Here is a 21,287-nt window from a genome sequence, read left to right as displayed (position 1 = left end):
TTTAGGTGAGCAGTGTGACTTCATACTAAAATAACCTGCTGCTGGGGGCTTCAGTACATACATTGACTAACAAATAGCCTGACGATGTAGCAGCGGAGTGCTGCTACATCGACTGAGGGTTTGGCATGGGGCAACAATCTTTTCATTCATTATTCTTCATTTTCTTCTTCTAAAAAAGCTGAATTGATTTAGATAAGCAAAAAAAGTGAGCAAGTGCTCACATAATATGCTATAGTAGATTTAGTTTATTACGCAATGCAACATTTTTATTTAAATTCATAGTAAGATTTACAAATGTCCAGAATCAGATTAAAATTGCTCATTTTATGTATGTTTAATATTACTAATGCTTTAGATAAAATAAAATGCTCTTATGTTATAATTACAACATTGCTTATCAAAAACAATTTATTTTAAATAATAAACAAAATTATCTAGAAGTTTCAACTTTCTTTTATAATTTATGTAATATATTAGGTGATTTTGTGTGTATTTTGTTTTTTTATTATTTTTTATTAGAACTTTAAACAAAGATTGAGTATACCAGTACTCAGGAGCGCTGAGGAGCTTTCATGTCTTGATTGGTGATTTTATTTTTCTAAATTTTTTTTATACTAGCAGTGAATGACCTTTTTTTTAGGTACATTTTTTTTATTTGACACCTTTGATATATGCCTCCCAGGGCAAACTGTCCCGTTTGCCCTCCCACCCCATCCTGCCACTACTGCAGTGGCAGTAGAAGCCAGCCTTTATTCAAGTTAAACTGCGAAAGCTAAGCATAAGGGATATATAGTTATAACTAAATTACTCTTTTTGGTACTTTTAGACAGTTTGTATTGCAGGTAAACTTGATGTTGTAAAATATCCATGCCTGTTAGAAGTTGAATCTCTAAATACAAGTTTTTCAAAATACACTATTCTTTTATCTCTCTCTTTCTTTCTCAATATGTAAATATATTAAAGTAGGTTTCTTAAAAAATAGAAATTACCTAAATTTTCCTGAATTAATAATAAATAATTTCTTTATTTTATTAGATCTTAGCTTACATTTTTTTCCCAAATCACATAGGTTTCCTATTCCCATGCACATTGCATTTTTTATTGCAGTTTATTACTATTTATCATTATTATATTTAATTATTCAACTGTAAATTTAATATTTGTTTCAACATGCAGTGTTGCTTTAAATTTCTTATTAAAGCAACTCTGCACTGCCTAATATATAATATATGCTGATGTACTTTATATAATATATTTTTATTTCATAAATAGTATAAATAAGATGTTATACCTTAAACATATAGTATATGATCTTTTATAAAAATTGTAAAATTGTAGCGGTCATATTAATATATATTTTTTTATTCAAAATAAATATTAAACATACATAAAATGAGGAATTTCAATCTGACTTAGAACACATGCATATGTAAATATTACAAAGCAAATTTAAATTAAAACGTTTTAATTTCATTTTTGTAGAGGTTTAAAATCAATGCAGCCAGCGTAATAACTAAATTTAGATTTAAAAAATAAATTCTACTATTTTTACGGGAGAAAAATGAAACCATACCATTTTAATCAAAAGTTCAGATATTTATTTATCTCCAAGAAAAACAAGTTATTAAAAATATTTGTCTTGCCCACGAGACCCTTAAAATAAATCATTTTTAGTCATTTTGAGGTGCTTTTTTTTCCTAAATTATGACATATTTGAGGGCAAGGACTGCTCAAATTTTTTAAGAGTTAGTTTAAACGTATTTGCTTCAAATCTAGATAGTTTGGTTTTTTTAATTTTAAAATATATGTGTGTGTGTGTGTTTGTGTGTGTTGTGTGTGTTGTGTGTGTATATATATATATATATATATATATATATATATATATATATATATATATATATATATATATATATATATATATATATATATATATAAATATATATATTTATAAATGAATACATATATATATTTATATTTAAAAATATACATAAATATATATATTATATATATTTATGTATATAATATATATATATAATATTTATGTATATAAGTATAAATATATATATATATTTATGTATATTTAAAAATATACATAAATATATATATATATATATTATATATATTTATGTATATAATATAAATAATATTTATGTATATAATATAAATAATATTTATGTATATAAGTATAAATATATATATATATATTTATTTATGTATATTTAAAAATATACATAAATATATATATATATATATATATATATATATATATATATATATATATATATATATATATTTATGTATACTTTTTAACATGAATATATACATTTAATAATGTGTAAAAACTGCCATTTTTACACATTAAAATATAATCTAATAATCTAAATACAAAATAAAAATTATTCTTAAAATTTTATAAAATTTTGCTTTGTTTGAGACCCAACATGACATACTTTAAAAAATTTTTTTTTTAATATTAGGGACCTGTCTGATTAAAGGTCATAATGGGGCACTTCCTGTAAAGCATTTTTATTTTTACAACTGCTTCTGGTTTTGTACATGTATTGGTAAATAAATACGGTTTATTGTGATGAAATTCACACTTTAGTTTATTTTCACCCCAGCCTAATTTATATATATATATATATATATATATATATATATATATATATATATATATATATATATATATATATATATATATATATATATATATATATATATATATATATATATATATATATATATATATATATATATATATATATATATATATATATATATACTTTTTGCTTAGTCGTTTTAAATTTTACCATTGTCAGTTTAGTTTTAGGTTTGTTTAAAGAAAAAATTGATTTAAGGACCGGAAAAACTTTTTTTTAAAAACAAAAAGTTTTTTTCAAATTATTTGATAGACTGCCTGCCCAAACCAAGTCCTCAGTTAATGTAGCATCACTTCCTTGTAGCAGCAGGCTATAAGATAGTCTTGCAATGGTAGTCGAAAAGTTTCTTCCATAAACTGTAGTTTTAAAGAGAGCGCTAATAAACCAGACCAGAAGTTTAAAAACTTAAGTAATTTTTTTTTTATTAAATGATAGACTGTCTGCCCAAACCAAACCCTCAGTTGATGTAGCAACACTCCATTGCAAGTCAGGCTATAAGATAGACTCTTTCTGGTCTGGTTTATTAGCGCTTTCTTTAAAGCTAGAATTTATGGAAGAACCTTTTTGACTACCATGCAAGACTATATATATGTATATATATATATACATATATATATGTATATATATATATACATATGTATGTATATATATACATATATGTATATATATGCATATATGTCTACATATATATATACAAAATTTTAAAAAGTTGTGTTCTAGGATTAAGTATTGTTTTAATAAAGTTGATATTGAGCTTATGCAGAGTTTAGCTTATTTCAGTCCTAATTGTTCAGAAGAAATGTTTTAATTAAAAATATAGATAAAAACTAGAATCAAAATATTTTTTAAAACATTTTTCCTATTTGTTATACTTTATGCATTAATGTAGTTATGTGTCTTTAAATACCGTCTTGTTTTTCAGTTGTCAATCGTTATATTCTGTTGCAAAAAATAAAAAACTGTTATCCTGTTTATTTTAAGAAACTTTAAGGTTTTAAATTAAAGAAAAATATTTTTTGTTTCACTTGTCATCTTTTTTAAGTTTCAAGAAATGACTTCAAACACAAAATTACTTTTGGATTGTTTTAATAACGTTCAATGTTTAACTGATGATTTTGATTATCCAAGCAAATGCTGTATCCTTTTTGGTAATTTATCGGTATTTTGAATGGCAAAATAAGATATTTTTGTAAGTTAAAATTTTTTTAATGTTGTTAAAATAGTTTATTATAAAAAATATTTATTTACATGTACAAATACTATTTGAGGGAGGATAAAACAGTCCTCTGTTTACTATTGCTAGAAATCATTGTAAGAAGGTTTTGTCTAACACTAAAGCTCGCTATTCTCAGGTCACGAAATCTCATATTTCATCTCAAAAATTAGGCTCCTGAGACATCTGGAAAATCTTTAACAGTGTCTATAATAAAAGCAAATCTATTATTCTACCTCTCTTGCATGGTTCAGATTTTGTTACCTCACCTAAAGACAAAGCTGAATTGTTTGCTAAGAACTTTTCATCAAGTTTATTGATTTATTTCATCAATCTTATCTCTTGATTCCACTAATCACATCCTACCTTTCTATCATAAGCAAGGTTTTTGAGTCCTTAAATAACAAACAATTTTTCATCTTGAATCTAATAGCTTACTTTTTGATCATCTGTATGGATTTTAAACTTCTTATTCTACTGCTGATTTGTTAGCAGTAATAACTGTTAGGTTTTATTCTGCATTAGATAGATGTGGAGAGGTTAGGGGTATTGCTCTAGACATTTCTAAAACCTTTGATTAAGTATGACATGCTGGTCTTCTCCAAAAGCTCTCCGCTTACGATGTATCAGGTAACATCTTTAGGATTATTGAATTGTTCTTTACCAATCATATTATAAAATATGTTTTCAATGAAAGGGGTTCCTCTATGTTTTATCCTTGGCCCTATACTTTTTTAAATTTACATTAACTATCTTTGAGAAATTCTTACATCTAAGGTGGCGTGGTTTGCTGATGGTACTACCATTTATTCTTGTCCTAATGAGATGCTAACACTCTCTGATTGCTTGGAGGGAGCATTTGAGCTTGAAAAGGATCTCACTTTTGCTACAGCATGGAGCTCTCAGTGGCTGGAGAACTTTAACTCAAATAAAAAAATTTTCAACTAATTGTTATTGCAACAATAGTGATCTTCCTATATTTATGAATGGTAATGTACTCCATGAGTCATCTACCCTTCATCTTTTAGGATTAACTCATTTCTTTCTTAGAAACCATATATCAAATCCATTGCAAAATTAGCATCTGCGAAGATCGCATCTCTTTATTGTGCTTACTTTTATCAAACTTTTTTTTTAAATATTAGAAATTATTACCCTGAATGCTAAGGTTTTGAACCCAAATATCTTCAAAACTGGTGGCAAATTTGAAATCAGTGTGCCAATATTATTTAAATCAGCATACAAATCATAAAAGTTAACAACAAAAAAAGTTTCAAATAGTTCCCTAGTATTATTTTATAATTTATTGTATTACTATTATTAAATTTTATTATTATATTATTATAATATAATTTTTACTAATAATGTCTTATGTGACTATCAGATCGTTATTAGTGAAAAAACTATGAATACTCAAAAGAAAAGTTTTTTTCTGACAAATTTTTTTTTTGTTATATCATTTTAAAACATTTTAATAATTCAATTAAACAATCCTTTACTGATAATTTTGGAAATTCCAGCATTAGGATCTGTTTTCAAAGAAATGTAAGCATTTTTTTTATATAATCTTAGCTATTTAGTTTTATTTTAGTTGGTGTTTGTTGTGTAACACAAACATTAGCAATTACACAGTGGCAAATAAAAATACAAAATTACTTATAACAAGAATAACACAAACAATAAGAACTATATGGTTACAAACAAAGTTATAAAGTTACTAATAACAAACAATAACACAAATAGCTTTTGTAACAGTTGAAAATCTAACTTTTATTGTTATTTTTTTTATTTTTTTAAATTCATTCGTTTAATAAATAATTTCAAAAAATTACCAGTTATAATATGTTAATATGCTAAATACCTTAGATGCTAAAATACCTTAAGTACCTAACATATCAACAATAACATATTGAAGTACTTTTTTTTGTCTTTTTTTTTTGGTGGCACATTTGTTTAAATGAATTCCTTTGTCTTTCAGTTTTCGTTGTATAAAATAGCCCAAATATTTTCTGCCTAAATATTGTGAAACCAAACCTATATTTTAAAAAATATTGTAAAACCTATATATTTTAATTATATATAAAATAATGTGGAAACCATGATCAGGTACTCTAGACCTTTAAGAAAAATACTTTATTTCAATTATATTATTAATTTATTCATTGCCGTATTAATTATGCTAATACTGCATGGGATAATGTAAATTAATATTCCTTATGTATATCAGCTTAATGTTTATATTGTTCTTTGCTTTATTTTTAAATGAAAAACTAACACATCCCCTTTTCCTTTTTATAATTTATACTCTAATAAAAAAAATCTTTGAAATGAAAATTTTTTCCAACAATCTTTTTTGCATACAAATTTTTGGAGATCTTGTATTTATTATAAAGGAGCTTTTTATGGAACAAAATAGTTTTGAAATATTTTGATTTTTTCTCAGGAATGGAATAATAACACATTCAAAAGTAAACTCAAACAGATATTTTTATTTATCAATAATGTGCTCTTATATTTTTAATTTTTATCAAGTAAAGTTCTTTAATTGCAATGGCATTGCAAATTGTGGACGCTTTTTTCTAACGGATAAAAAAACTTTTTAAAGAGGAAAAAAAAAAAAGAAAAAGAAAACATTTATAAATTAAACGAAAAATAAAATAAACTAAAAAGAAGAATAAATAAATATTTTAAAAGAAGAAAAGAAAAAGAAATACCTGAAAGAAAATAAGTAAAGAAGGATTGAAAATAGTAGTTTAAAAAAAAAAGTTAATGAATAAAATAAATAAAAAAAATGGAAAAGAAAGAAAAAAAAAAAACTATTTATGCATAGAAAAAAGATCGACAAATTAAGAATTTTTTATTTTTTCATATATTTATTTTGTTTTATTTCATATATTACTTTAATTTTCTTTCATACGTTTTGTCAGTTTATTGCTGTTTGTAACTGTAACTTTGTATCTATAAACGATTGTTGTATGGAAAGTTATACCGGTTCATTGGAATTATTATAATTACTATATTATTATTACTATTGTTAAAATAACATGTTATTATTATTGTTATTTATTAATATTATTTATTATTATTAGTATAAATATTATTTTTATTATTATTACTATTACTATTTTAATCATTGTCATCAGGTGTTTACTTAATGTTAGTAGATTATACTATTTTTAAACAACTTTGAAATGTAATACCAAATATTTCAGAAGTATATTTATTGATTGAATTTCACTTCTTAGTATTTACATATATAAATGTTATTATATCTTTTACCTTATTTATTTTTACTTTCTACAAAAATATATATTAACACTATAAAATAACGAATTTAGTTGAAAAACAAAGCGGTTCTTTAATGTATTCTACAAGTTTCTACTTTTTAACATTAACTATTAATTATAACTGTAAAACGGCTATAATTGTACATTAAAACTAAAAAAGCAACTAAAAAAAACTAAATAATACAAAATTGTAAAAATAAAATTAATGATAATCAAAATAATGAGAATTAAAAATCTTTTTATTATAACTATATATATATATATATATATATATATATATATATATATATATATATATATATATATATATATATATATATATATAACTAAAATATTTAACTATTTTGAGAACCTTAAACACATCGCACACCATCTTTTATGTTTCCATATACTTTCATCATTATGATTTTCTTAGATTTGAATCTGAATTGCTTTCACATCATTCTTTACACATTACCACAATCAATAAAATTGAGAAAATCTCTCATCGCTCAAAGAAAATGGATAACATCCTGGTTAAACCTCATGCTATTTATTACCATCTGTTTCTATATAATTAATTTTTATATAATTTGCAATGCATATAAACCAACTTTGTGATTTTTTCTTTATGTTGTATTAAGAAACTTTACTCCATAAAGTTAAATGTACCAAAAATGCAAAATGTACCAGCAATGTTACTTGTCAAGATACAGGTTTTTGAAACCATAAAGTACTAAATATCTAAATATTTCTAAACAAATGTTTTTTATAAGCTGTAGTGTTATTGGTTGTTACCAATTACTGCAGCATTGTTGTTACAGATGATGGCCTGTATAGAATATTTTTTCTAGTAAATTAATGCTTGTTTTATCAATAAATATACTGATATTGTAACAGATACTGAATTAGTGCGTATATATTGCATCAGTTTTAAGTGATTGTTTATCGAATGGATCTCTTGGATTTCTTTTTTTGTGACCTAAAGATGTATTTTTTGTATAAATTTTATATAATTTTATATACAATAATATATTTTTAGAGTCACAAAAAAAAGATTGCACCAGGGTTGGCAAAAACCCAACTGGGTTTTTGGGTAGGTAGGTTATTGGATTTTTGGGTAGGTTATTGGATTTTTGGGTTTTTACTAAAGTTTGGTATAAATCTTTAGTAACAAAGTTTGATAAGTTATTTCAAGGCTATTTTTCATTTTTTAAAGTTGTCTTATACAAAAGCTTGATTAATAATCAGGTTGCATTTTTTTCTAATATAAAGCTATTTTTAAATTGAGTTATCTTTCTAGTTAAATTTAAAATATAAATAGATTATAGGTCTTCATTTGACATTAACATGTCAAATGAAGACCTATAATCTAGTATCAATCAGAGGGAAGAAATTAGCCTAGTGGATGAAATGAAGTGACCATATTAAGTGATCAACCAAAATGAGTAATATGTAATTATTGCAAAGAATGCATAATTAAATAGATACATAATTATGTAATTATTGCAAAGAATGCATAATTAAAAAAATAAAGAGAGTTAAGATCCATTTTGATAAATCCAAAAGAAAGAAAAAAGGATGCGCTAATGATTCTGCAGAAGTATTTAGCGATATATCAGTTTTAGAGTCAAGGCCATCTACATCTGCAGCATCAAACAAGTCTAACCAGTAATGATCAAGATCGTTTAAGCTTCATTAGTGATTCTTCTTATTCGTCAATTGTTCATTCAACTGCAATGACGATGCAACAGCAAACATCCATTTCTAAGTTTGTTACTACAATAACAAGTAATCAAAAGAATGAACTGGATTTGCAAATTGCAAATTGGTTTTTTTTCAATAAATATACCATTTAACATAGTAGAATATCTTGACTTAACTACCAAGCTGCTTAAAATATTTAGACCTGAGTGCAAGCCCCCAAATAGAAAACAGATATCTTCAGAACTCTTAGTAAAGGTAAATGAAGAAGTAATCAATATAATGAAAGATGATCTTGATGATGATTGTAATGTAACCCTAATTCAAGATGATTGGAGTACCGTAATGATTTCATAATTGCTCATAGTATCCAAGACAATACAAAGATGATATTTTAAAGAGGTTTTCAAAAAGAAATGGTTTCATATCATTTTCTGGCCAGTTTAACAGATCCAAAATATAACTAAAACTAATTAAGGTAACTGTATCTGTTCAAATAACAATAAATACAGATAAAAAATTTTCTTTTAAGCTTTCTACTCTTATAACTTTACTTATTTACTTAAAAAAAACATTGAATAGAAGTCAAGAAGAAGAAGCTTATGCCAGGCTACTAAACATTTAAACTAAAAAAAGATTTGTTACCCAACATATTTATTCAATGATAGTATAAAAAGTACAAAATCAGGAACAAATTGGTGGAGAATTATAGAAATAAAGGAAAGTTTTCCAAATTGCCTGCAAGTTTTGCAAGATTATAACGACAATTGCACATTTTTCTAACTAGTCCATTAAAAGATTATTCTCATCCTTCAGCATTATTTGGAGCAAAATAGGAATCTTTTAGGAACATGAAAAGCAAAAATGCTTGTACAAATTTACATACATTAAGGTCAAGATGCACAATTGTTGATGAATAATTTGTTAAATAACTTTGTTTTAAACCTTTAAGTTTGAATATTACTGCTCCAAGTAAAATAAATTCTCAGTTATGATTAACTAAACTTCTTAGTTTTAGAACAATTTTTGAACAACATCAAATCTTGAGTGTGAATGAAAATTAATTTATGAATATAATAACTATAAATAAAAAATTTAGACCAAGAACCAATTAAGTTGGGTTTTTGCTCTTGGTTTTTAGGGTGGGTTTTTGGGTACCAGTCCTGGATTGCACTCAAACTTTTGTGTAGTCACTTTAAAATAAGATTGTTGAAAAAATTGTTAGCACAGATGAGAAACAATACAGGATCGAGGATAGAACTTTGTGGTACCCTAGGAATGAACAGAATTTAAGAAAGTGCTGGCTTTCAAAGATGACTTTAATACTGCAGTTATGAAGGAATGATTCAATAATTTGAAAAACTTATCCAGATACATATGAAGCCAGTTTATGAAGAAGCTCATGCCAGACTTTTTTGAAAGCCTTTAATATCTCAAAAGCAGTAACCCTTGCCTCACCCCCTCTACCTAATGCACAATAAAAACTGTTAGCAAGTCAGCTGCAGAAGAAATCAATCAAAATCCATATTGATTGTCAAAGAATAAACTGTTTGGTTCAAAGTGAGATTTTAGATTTTATTTTAATAAAGTCTCAAAATAGAGAAAAACTGATTTCTGAAAACATTTGTTTTCAAGAGAATCGTTTTTGGGAAAAAGATGGTTACAATTAGAAATAGCAGTTGTCCAAAAGGTGAAAACCATGTGACAGAATGAGTATAAAAAGTTTTTATACCTACCTGAATCAACATGATTTTTTTAAATTTCTTTGTGAAAAAATCATGAAAGAAATCCATGTCAGCTTTAGCATAGTAGTAAGTAGTGCAGTGATAGGGTCTAAAAAAGAAGTATGAGATGAAAGTTTTAAAGAAATCATTGTATGGTTCAAACCACCTAAAGGAGAATAAAAAGTAACTGAGCACAAGCGAAGGTCAGAGACAAGACACAAATCAAAGGTAAGCGAGGGTTGTCTGAAAAACGGGTTACAAAATCTGAGTAAGACAAATATTTTGAGCTTGAGTGTCAGCAAGGTCACTGGTGTTAGAACCATGTCATTTAGTGTGTCACCAATAATAACAATATTGGCTGATAAAGAGAAAGGGCTCATTGGTTTGATTGTTGATTTGATCAGAACATCAAAAAGAACGCAGTTTTGAGATGCAAGAGAATGGTAACCAACAAAAAGAAAGCTAATTGACAAGGTGCTAAGCTAAACCACATAAAAGAATGGTCAGAGAATTTAAACCTGATTTAATTACAAATGGGTGAATTTATATGCAAGTAAATACTCAAGCCAAGCATGTAGCTATTCATAGGGTAATAGCCCTCAGCACTGATATCTGATTATGAACCTGTCAAATTCAAATTAATCACACAAGGAGTGAATTCTGGTGAATTTTGAAAGAGATAAGATTCAACAGATGAAAAGTTGCTTCAAATACCACAAATAAAACTTTGTTTACTTGCGCAAACTTTGATATATTGCAATTTTATTATTATATTAGATCTGTTTTTATGTTTAATAATGTCTTTAAATACAACTGTATATTTTAGCGTGTTTTCCAAGATGCATGACTTGTTTAAAAAAATTTTTTTCTTACAGATGAAAATTAGTTTCATTCATAAAAGTTTAGGTGGTGATTAGGTGATTTATGTTAAGTGTTTTCAGATACTTAGAGAAATTGACTTAATTATAGAAAGTGTATGATACCCTAAACAATAAGTTGTTGCTTCATTCCTGCTGATCATCCCAAAGTTGTAACAAAGAGCTTCTTATGTGGCCTTAGACAAACACAAACACTTTCCATGTGCAACATGGCACTGTTAATACATTGACAACATACAGCTGAAATGTGAAAGTGTGAAACTTTTACAGTAAAATTGGCATTTTTGAGAGTGACCACAGAGTTCAGAAACCTTACTACCAGCTGGTCTAAGAACCATTAAACTAAGTTTATAAGCTGTAGCCTCATTATATGATAACTGAAAGAGTTGCAACCACTACTACGGAGACACAAGTCAGACTATGAGTAGAGTTAAAAAGATCCAGTGTTTATTACCCTAGACAGAAAACAGTATAACATAAGTTTTTGCTTACCCGTTTTAAATTGTTTTTATAAAACTGTAGTTCTATGCAGTTAACATCTGCCCAAGATTATTATTTTTATTGAGACACTCTCTAGCTTTTACTCAACCCAGATTTCCGAGGCTTTTGGTATTTTTAGTCACAGTTAATTTCTCCTTGCTTTTCTCTAGAAATATGAATACAACAAAGCAGCATGAAGCAGGTTGTAATGGATTACATGTTACCTGTAGTAGCGTAATCATGATAATCCTCATACTGATTTGACCTGAATTAAGCTTTAATCTCTGTGATTAACTTTTTAGTAGCAACAAATACTCATACATAATTGTGAGTACCTTACACAATTCATAAAGAAACTGTATAATTGGTAGAGAGTAAATTTGTAAGAGATTTAATCCCTTGTGGATGTGCGTCTTTGCTTTTTGTTGTTTTAGTAAGTGATAATAAGTTTAAAATGTGAGTATACATGTTATCAAAGTAGCCATAAAGCTTGTGCAATTAGTGAAAGGAACTTGTATAGTTAGTGAAAGCCACTTGTGTAGTTAATGAAAGCCACTTACTTAGTGAAAGCAACTTGTGCAATTAGTGAAATCAACTTGTGTAGTTAGTGAAAACAACTTGTGTAGTTAATGAAAGCAATTTGTGTAGTTAGTGAAAGCAATTTGTGTAGTTAATGAAAGCAACTTGTGCAGTTAGTGAAAGCCACTTGTGTAGTTAGTGAAAGCTATTTATTGTGAAAGCTTAAGTACAAAAATGCTATTTAAATTTTTTCGATTCCATATATTAGTCCTGTTAGTATCACTTAATAAACTGCAAAATGATCAAACAAAGTATAAATGTTGAATTTACTCTTAGTTTTGAAAAATTTAAAACCTTTTCACATTACCAAGGTTGATACTTTTCATTTGTCTTATTATTTTTACTATTAACAACAGAACTTTACTTCTCATTGTTTCAATCCTTCTTATACTTAAAACTTAAAAAAACTAACATGTCTAAGTCTGATGTTTGAGAAACTAGTTAATAAATTGAAAAACTAGTTAATAAATTGAAAAACTAGTTAATAAATTGAAAAACTAACATGGCTAAGAAACTCTGATGTTTGAGAAACTAACATGTCTAAGAAACTCTGGTGTTTTAAAAACTAGTTAATAAATTATTTAATAAATTTTTTAAAATTATCCTTATTTCAGTTTTTTTAATTTGATTTATATTTTTAGTTTTTCAGGGGTGTTTTTTTTAACAACAACATCCCAGTTAGTGCCAAATTGCATTATGCCACAATTGCATCTTTAGTAGGTTTTTAATTGAGAGTTACAGATTAGAGGATAGTTACAGAGTAGAGGAGAGTTACAGAATAGAGGAGAGTTAGAGAGTAGTAGAGCAAAAAAATTAAAATCTTTTAAAAAAAAAAGTTTTTTTATTCAATTTTTCTCATTTCTAATCCCATCTAATTTTATCTCATTTCCTTTTTATATTTTGTACATTAAATTTTGTATATTACCATATTGATGGCGTTGACATCAATATGGTAATATACAAAAACATAAGTTAGAAAGTAAGAATTATAATAAAGAACTTGTTTTTTGTATTTTTATTTTCTATTTAGTTTTAATAACAAAGTTGTTAAATCATATAAAGAAGGCATTGATAGTTACGTTATTCGAGTAATATTTTTGTATGGAAGAAATTGCCCAATAATTTTATCACGAGCAGAGATGATGGTATTTCTTAAATTTTTTTTTTTCAATTTTTAATACTAGTAATTGATTAATTTAAAATTAATTTAAAATTTATATATATATATATATATATATATATATATATATATATAGGCTTGGTCAGGAAGCCGGAGCGATCGCTCTCGATAACTGACCACAGGAATAATATTTAGTTGCAAAAAGCTGGCCAGATTTTTTAGTCGTTTTGAGAACATTTCAAAAAACAAATAAAAAGCGCAAAAAAGATTAATTGGACCGATGAGAGACAATTACGTAAAAAAATAAACTAGAAAAAGAAAATAATTTTAAACGCGAAAAAAATTAAAGCAAAATAAATCACGTTTAGAACAAATATTTTTGAAACATGGCTCTTTTATAATTTTTTTATAAAATTAAGCGATATTTTTTATATAAAGTAATATCTTACGATTGCTTAATAAGGAAACAAATGTTCTTTTATTTATTAAAGAGTTTAATATAATTTTTATTTATATACTCGTGTCTTATTTCCAGTGCTGGATTAAGGAGGGTTGGGATTAAAAGGGGCTATAGCCCCGGGCCCCAGAATGTTACGGGCCCCGAAATAGTCAAAAGACTTTTTTTTATCATTTTTATGCTCTGGCACATAAAAAGGCCTCCTATATAAAAATAGCCCCCAACGCTAGCTTTAGTTTTATTTAAGCTAAATTATTTTATAAATAAAAAAGTTAATTTTTTTAATAACAATTTTATGTTTCGTGTGAAAATTTTAACACATTTGAAGCAATTTTTCTTAGATGAACAAATCAAATAATTAAATCATTGAGTTACTGTAGAATTAAATTAATTAGATAGAAATCAACTAAAAAGGTTAAAAATACTTTATGAGGAGGAAGCGGAACTGATTCACAATTTCGCTGATGATGTTTAGTGAGTGGGCTTTTTAATTTTAATTAGTATTTAAAACAGAAAAAAGTAACCTTAAGTATAACGAGTTTGTAAGAATGACAACTGAAGCGAAAATATTTAGAGCTAGTAAACCAATATCTAAGAACTTCAAAACTTTCTTTTATATTTAATAACTTTCTATATATATATATTTATATATATATATATATATATATATATATGTATATATATATATATATTTATATATATATATATGTATATATATATATATATATATATATATATATATATATATATATATATATATATATATATATATGTATATGTGTTTATATATATATATATATATATATATATATATATATATATATATATATATATATATATATATGTATATGTATATATATATATGTGTTTATATATATATATATATATATATATATATATATATATATATATATATATATATATATATATATATATATATATATATATATATAGGGCGAGTTACTTCGTATGGATGTTTATGTTTAGTAACCAGAAACTTCTTATATGTTTATTTTATAATTAGTTTTAATAACTTCGTTGATTATTATCAATTTCATTGAAAATGCAATTATTGTTGAAAGTCTCTTTGTTTACAAAATAGATCGTAAAAATTGCTTTATAAGATTACATTAGAATAAAAAACAGATACACAAAATTACATTTACTTAAAAAATACATACTTTTTAAAGAAAAATAAAAATATACTAATAAAAATTAATAATACATAATAAACATTCAAAAATTTTGACAATTTAAAAAATACATATTTAAAACATTTATTTTTGTAAACAAATAATATTAGTTTTAAAGATTTACAGCTTTGCAGCTGTGGCTCCGAGAATGAGTCATAGTATTAAAGTAATAGTTCGTTTGATATCCTTATAACAATTATTGCTAAAAATATATATACGCAACAAATTTCAAATAATACAATTTAAAAAAAAATTTAACAGAAAACTCAAGAACTTTATTTCGCTTAGTCAGGGTATTTTTTGAACCAATAGAATTCGTTTGTTCGTAGATCCGGCCGGTTTATAGTGTTCGCGTATATTTTTTTTATTCTTCCACACCAAGAATTTTGAGAACATTCAAGTTTTTATATGTTTCCATGTATGTCCGTAAAACGAAATTTTTTTTTCAGACATACATAAACTCAAATGTTCTCAAAATGACTCCAAAAACTGGCCAGTTTTTCGCAACTAAATATTATTTCCGTGGTCAGTAATTGAGAGCGATCGCTCCTGCTTCCCGACCAAGCCTCTATATTATATATATATATATATATATATATATATATATATATATATATATATATATATATATATATATATATATATATATATATATATATATATATATATATATATATATATATATATACATATATATATATATATATAGATACATATAAATATATATATACATATATATACATATATGTGTATTTATATATATATACATATATATATCAGTGGTCGACCGAAACAGGAAACATGCTGAAACCAAAATAAACTGAAATTTCAGGTATACTAAATCAATTCCAAATTTTGGGTATACTAGGTTTATACCAAAATCAAAACCGACATTTCGGCAAACATTTTACTGAAACTAAAATTGAAGTTTTAGCTAAATAGAATTAACTTCATTACAAAATTAAAATTTTACAATTTTTGTTTATTTAGATTTGTTTTTTTAAATTTTTTGTTCACTTATATAATAATAAAAAATTAATAATCACAAAAAAAAAATAAGAAAATAAAATTACTTATAAAAAAATCTATAAAATAACTAAAAGTTTTCATCCACAAAATATTATCCTTGTTCACTTTTGATTTAAACTATTTTAATCAAATTTGTTTTCTTTAAACAAAACTTTATCATTGCAAGATTCAAAATATTATGCGCACTGCAATAGTGCGCGTAATATTTTGATAATTGATAATTGGCACTTTTGATATTTTAAGAAATAAATTTTATGAAACAGATAGTTACGTACTATTTACTAACTAAAAAGTTAAGTAATTTGTGAAAGATGGGCTTAAGATTTCATTTAGAAATGGTAAAACTTTTTGTAGATTTTTTCAAAAATAACTTTTTTCTAAATTAAATAAAAATTTGAAATCAAACAAAATTTTTGATTTTCAACTAAAATTTTGCTTCTAACCAAATTTATAAAAAGTAACAAAGCTGAAATTTCAGTATCGGTTTTGGTACCGAAACTGAATTTCAGTTGATCACTAATATTTATATTAGGGCAAAACCGATTGCCATTTTTCTGTTGATTCCGGATTTTTTTATTTGGTATTTGCTGAATCCAGATACAATCCGGATAGTTAGGTTATATAGTTACATTTTATATTTGATGTTATGCTCATTAAATGGTGTGTTTGTTAAATTGACAAAACTGCAGAAATAAGTAATATATGCAGAATAGTGTTTTTGAGTTTTTCTGCTAAAAAATTTTGCAAAAAAAATGTTCTTTTAGTTATTTGTTATAATTTCACTATTTTGATGGGTCTGCTGTTTGGTGCCAATACTGATTATTTGGTTTTTAGCAAAATCTGACCAGTACTGATTTCTAGATCAAGATTTGCTTATGCCCTAATTTATATACTTGTATAAATATATATATATATATATATATATATATATATATATATATATATATATATATATATATACAACCCTTGGAATTAGGATCGGTATTCTGCAATACCGACCTAATTGCCGACTTGATAGTGTTTGAGGTCAGCAAAAAATTGCCGACCTCGTTTCTATGTTTTATGGTAAGACCTTTGTATCAATGTATATGTGTATTGCAGCATGTTTTTTAGGAGTATAAAGAAATCACTTCGCGTTTATCTTTCTTTTTTGATGTTTTTTGCATGCTTTGCGATGAAGAATCTATAGCTGTATTTAAAGTAAGTGGTTTTTAATAGTTTTTTAATTAATTATTGTCGTTAAATCATAGAATGAAAAAAATTACAGTTTATCAACTTAAAAATAAAGCTTGTACGTAATTAACTTGGAAAGCTCTGAAAGAGTTAACTTGGAAAGCCCTGAAAGAGTTAACTTGGAAAACCCTGAAAGAGTTCCCTTGGATAGCTCTCAAAAAGTTAACTTGGAAAGCCCTGAAAAAGTTAACTTGGAAAGCTCTGAAAGAGTTAACTTGGAAAGCTCGGAAAGAGTTAACTTGGAATCGTCTGAAAGAGTTAAAATATAAAGATCATAACTATCAATGTACCAGTATTTCAGAGATATATAATTATATACCTTATTTATGATATTTTGGAAATAATATACTATAAATCAAAATTAGTTACAGAGAATACTTGTCAAAATTGTTTACTAATAATGATCATTAAATCGACTTTTTATGTATTTTAAGGAATTCTCTTTAATTTTAAAAAATACGTTTATAAGTTTATATTATATTAAATTATTAAATAAAATCAAAACCAATTAAAAAAGTTACAAATAAAAGAGTATCTGCTAAATTTAAAATATTGAAGAAATGCATGACAATACTAATAAAGGGCAGTCACGATTATATGTTAAAACAAGGACCCCCACAAAAAACCATAAAAGACAGAATTAATATACTTTAGAGCTGCATTTGAAGAAATTTTGATATCATATAATTTATAAATTTAGGGATGGAAATAAGAATTAACCTTTATATCAGTATTATTATATGTATTTAGCATCAGTATTATTATTATATTTATTTAGCATATTTAGCATAATTAGATTTATCAGTTTTTCAAAGTTGATATACTTTTTCAACTACAAAATAAACAATAAACTAATTGGTTTTATCTAATAATTAGGGATATTTAAAAAATTATATGTAATATAATTTTTTTTTTTTTTTAATTCTCTTTCCAGATTACGTTAAAAATGAGAAAGGCTATTTTTTTGCTTTTTTTAGTAATTCCATAACTTTATTTGACTTTAGGACGTTTTTAAATTGATGAATGTTTCCCTTTTTTTTATTTTTTTATTTCTAATGTTAGTTAATGGAACTTTTTTTTTGGTTAAGCATTTTGCTGCAAGCAACCACTATTTAAGTTGGGAGTTAGAAAAAGCATAAAAGAAAATTTACAGTTAAAAGAAGACTTGAAAAAGTGTATATTGCATGAGCCAGGAAAATATTAAAGTTGGCAATAACTCTTAAGCGTTGGTAAAAGAAAAGACAAATAAAAGTTTTAATATTGCGAAGGATAAAATAGAGCAAAAAGAATAGTAAATACTAAACAAAAGCACACAAAAGTCAAAGGATTCTAATTTCATAATAAATATTTGATTTGATGCATAAGGATTTTATAAGGCCGTACATGCGGCTGTTGAAGTCTTGCAAATCAGAGAATAGTAGCTATCAACAGTAAATTCTAACATCAATAATTCTTACTTAGTGGCCTTGGTAATGCACTCTAAAAGTACTAAAAAAGACACCACCCATGTCCAACATGGCATAAAAAATGCTTTGATATTTTACAGCTGTTGATGGAATCAGTATCTGAGAACTTAATCAGAGCTATACTCTCTTTAGGTGATGACAAAAAGAGTTACTTATGCACTACTAATAAATCACATGCAAAGATCTATTAGTCAAAAAGATTCACTGTTCACCATCATAGACAGGAAACAACGTAACACAGATTTAGACTAAATACACTGATCCATTGTCTAAATAAGGGTTACAAGGCTGGTCAACAGAGGTTTTTGCTGGTCCTAAAGTCTTTGCATTAAAGGTCTTCTGCAAGACAATGGCTGAATGCAGCTAAGATTTGCCCGAGATGAATATTCTTACAGAGACATTATCTCTCTCTCTCTTTATTTATATATATATATATAATTTTTTAATTAAAAAAACCGATATGAATAAACAAGTAAATCATGTTAAAATGACTCATCATTTAAAATAATTTACCGGTTCTTTTGTTATGTACATTTGATATTTTGTTTGTTTCTTTTGTTATGTACATTTGATAAAATGATTTTTAATAATTCTTTTTGTATTTTATGCCATTTTTAACAAATATATTTTAACTGATGATGAGTATATAGTAGTCTAACATGTCTTGAATTAAAAAAGAATGTTTTTAAATAGAATTAAAAATATTGTCTTAGTATATATTATTTATAAATATATATATAAATAGATAAATATATATCTATATATGTGTATATATATGTGTATGTATGTATATATATATATATATATATATATATATATATATATATATATATATATATATATATATATATATATAATATTATGTAATATACTATAATATATTTCTTTTTATATTTATTCTTAGTTTAGCTTATATAGTTTTAAAAATATCTTTAAAACTCTATTTAGATAGTCAGACTACCTAATGAAATAATATAATATATGCATTACTAGCTGTACTTAATGTTAGTGCACTATGTTAATGTAAACCCAGGGTCTGTCATTTTGCACTGTAGCATAATTAAATTTACCATCATAATCACCCACAGATGAGTCATTATGATGGCTTTGATTAAGTAATCATTTCATTTCCTTGTTTCTCATTAATCACACCTTTGCTAATCGATTGGCTTCAGTATGTTGATGTTTCTACTTAGCAAGTACCTTGTTGGTATTGACTCATTTTGCTTATTAATATCAGTCAATTTGTTTTGATTTGAGATCAGCAAGGTATTTTTGTTGAACTTGTAATTTTGTTGTACTTTGCAATTTTTAACACAACTATGTTTAGAGAACTTATACTTGGATGTTGTAATCCAATTGCCTTCTCTGTTTAAAAACTTTTATATAGTTTTTTTTGTAAGTTTAAAATTTTTCTTATTGTAGTTCTGGAAACCATGGTAGCAATTAATCATAAAGCAACTTATTTCTGAAATATAAAATTTGCAAATATCAACATAGGTAAAATGATAAAAAAGTGCTTTGTCCATTATTGCTCAGATAGTTTGGATGTTATCAATAAGTGTTGAAATAAAATTGTGTTACTTAATGTTTAGAACTGTTTGTGTATTTATCTGATACAGATTAGTATACTTTACAGTTATGCATAGCAATGTCTTATTATGGAGCTTAACCTATTTTTCATAGAGCGGTCCTAGTTCTGAGCAAAGTTGACGAATAAGTCTAGGCATAAAATTGTGATCCCAAAACAACCGCGTAAAAAACGCTCTGCACCAATCAAAATTTAACAATTTACTTCATGATCAAACAAATTCTTACAAGCAAACTATATAGCCCTACGTACAAGACTTAATAGCCTCATGAAAAAAGACATCTATTAACAGCCCGGATTGAGAGGAAACTTATTGAACATTGCATTTATTACTTAAGTCTCAAACAATATAATATACAAGGACCTATAGAAAAACATTTCCTCTAGTATTGTAAAACAATATAAGTTACCAGGACCGAAATTTTTCTATAGACCATCAAAAAGCGTTTTCTGACTATAAGTTGCCATGGCAACGCTCTCTGAGAATCAAACTAGAATTAATAAATAATTTTTTTTTAAACTATTCACTTGACTGAGAAGCATAACTTAGAACTTTATAGTTTTGAAATAGGTACAAGGTAGGGTCTAGGTACAAGGAGGCTCTAAGTACACAAACCTCCCCTAATACTCAATTGAATTTATAAGAAATTTATATTGAAGCCAGATATGGAAATAGTATTTACAAAGAAACAAA

The 21,287-nt window shown here is 25.4% G+C and overlaps 1 protein-coding gene across 2 annotated transcripts in view; it reads left to right on the top strand.

Moving 5' to 3' along the window:
* Positions 1 to 21,287, top strand: part of LOC101236705 (uncharacterized) — a 37,229-nt gene that overhangs the window by 12,381 nt on the left and 3,561 nt on the right. The window contains exons 5-8 of one of the 2 annotated variants that reach the window (XM_065801274.1): positions 3,703 to 3,796; positions 5,394 to 5,418; positions 13,535 to 13,649; positions 17,417 to 17,503. In XM_065801274.1, the coding sequence (XP_065657346.1) occupies positions 3,703 to 3,796; positions 5,394 to 5,418; positions 13,535 to 13,649; positions 17,417 to 17,503 (321 nt within the window). Of the gene's footprint in view, positions 1 to 519; positions 585 to 3,702; positions 3,797 to 5,393; positions 5,419 to 13,534; positions 13,650 to 17,416; positions 17,504 to 21,287 lie in introns of both variants that reach the window. The other variant, XM_065801275.1, reaches the window with a different exon arrangement.

The sequence above is a fragment of the Hydra vulgaris genome, chromosome 07, assembly GCF_038396675.1.
Source record: "Hydra vulgaris chromosome 07, alternate assembly HydraT2T_AEP".
Classification (NCBI taxonomy): Eukaryota; Metazoa; Cnidaria; class Hydrozoa; order Anthoathecata; family Hydridae; genus Hydra; species Hydra vulgaris.
This window is presented reverse-complemented; position numbering and strand designations above follow the sequence as displayed.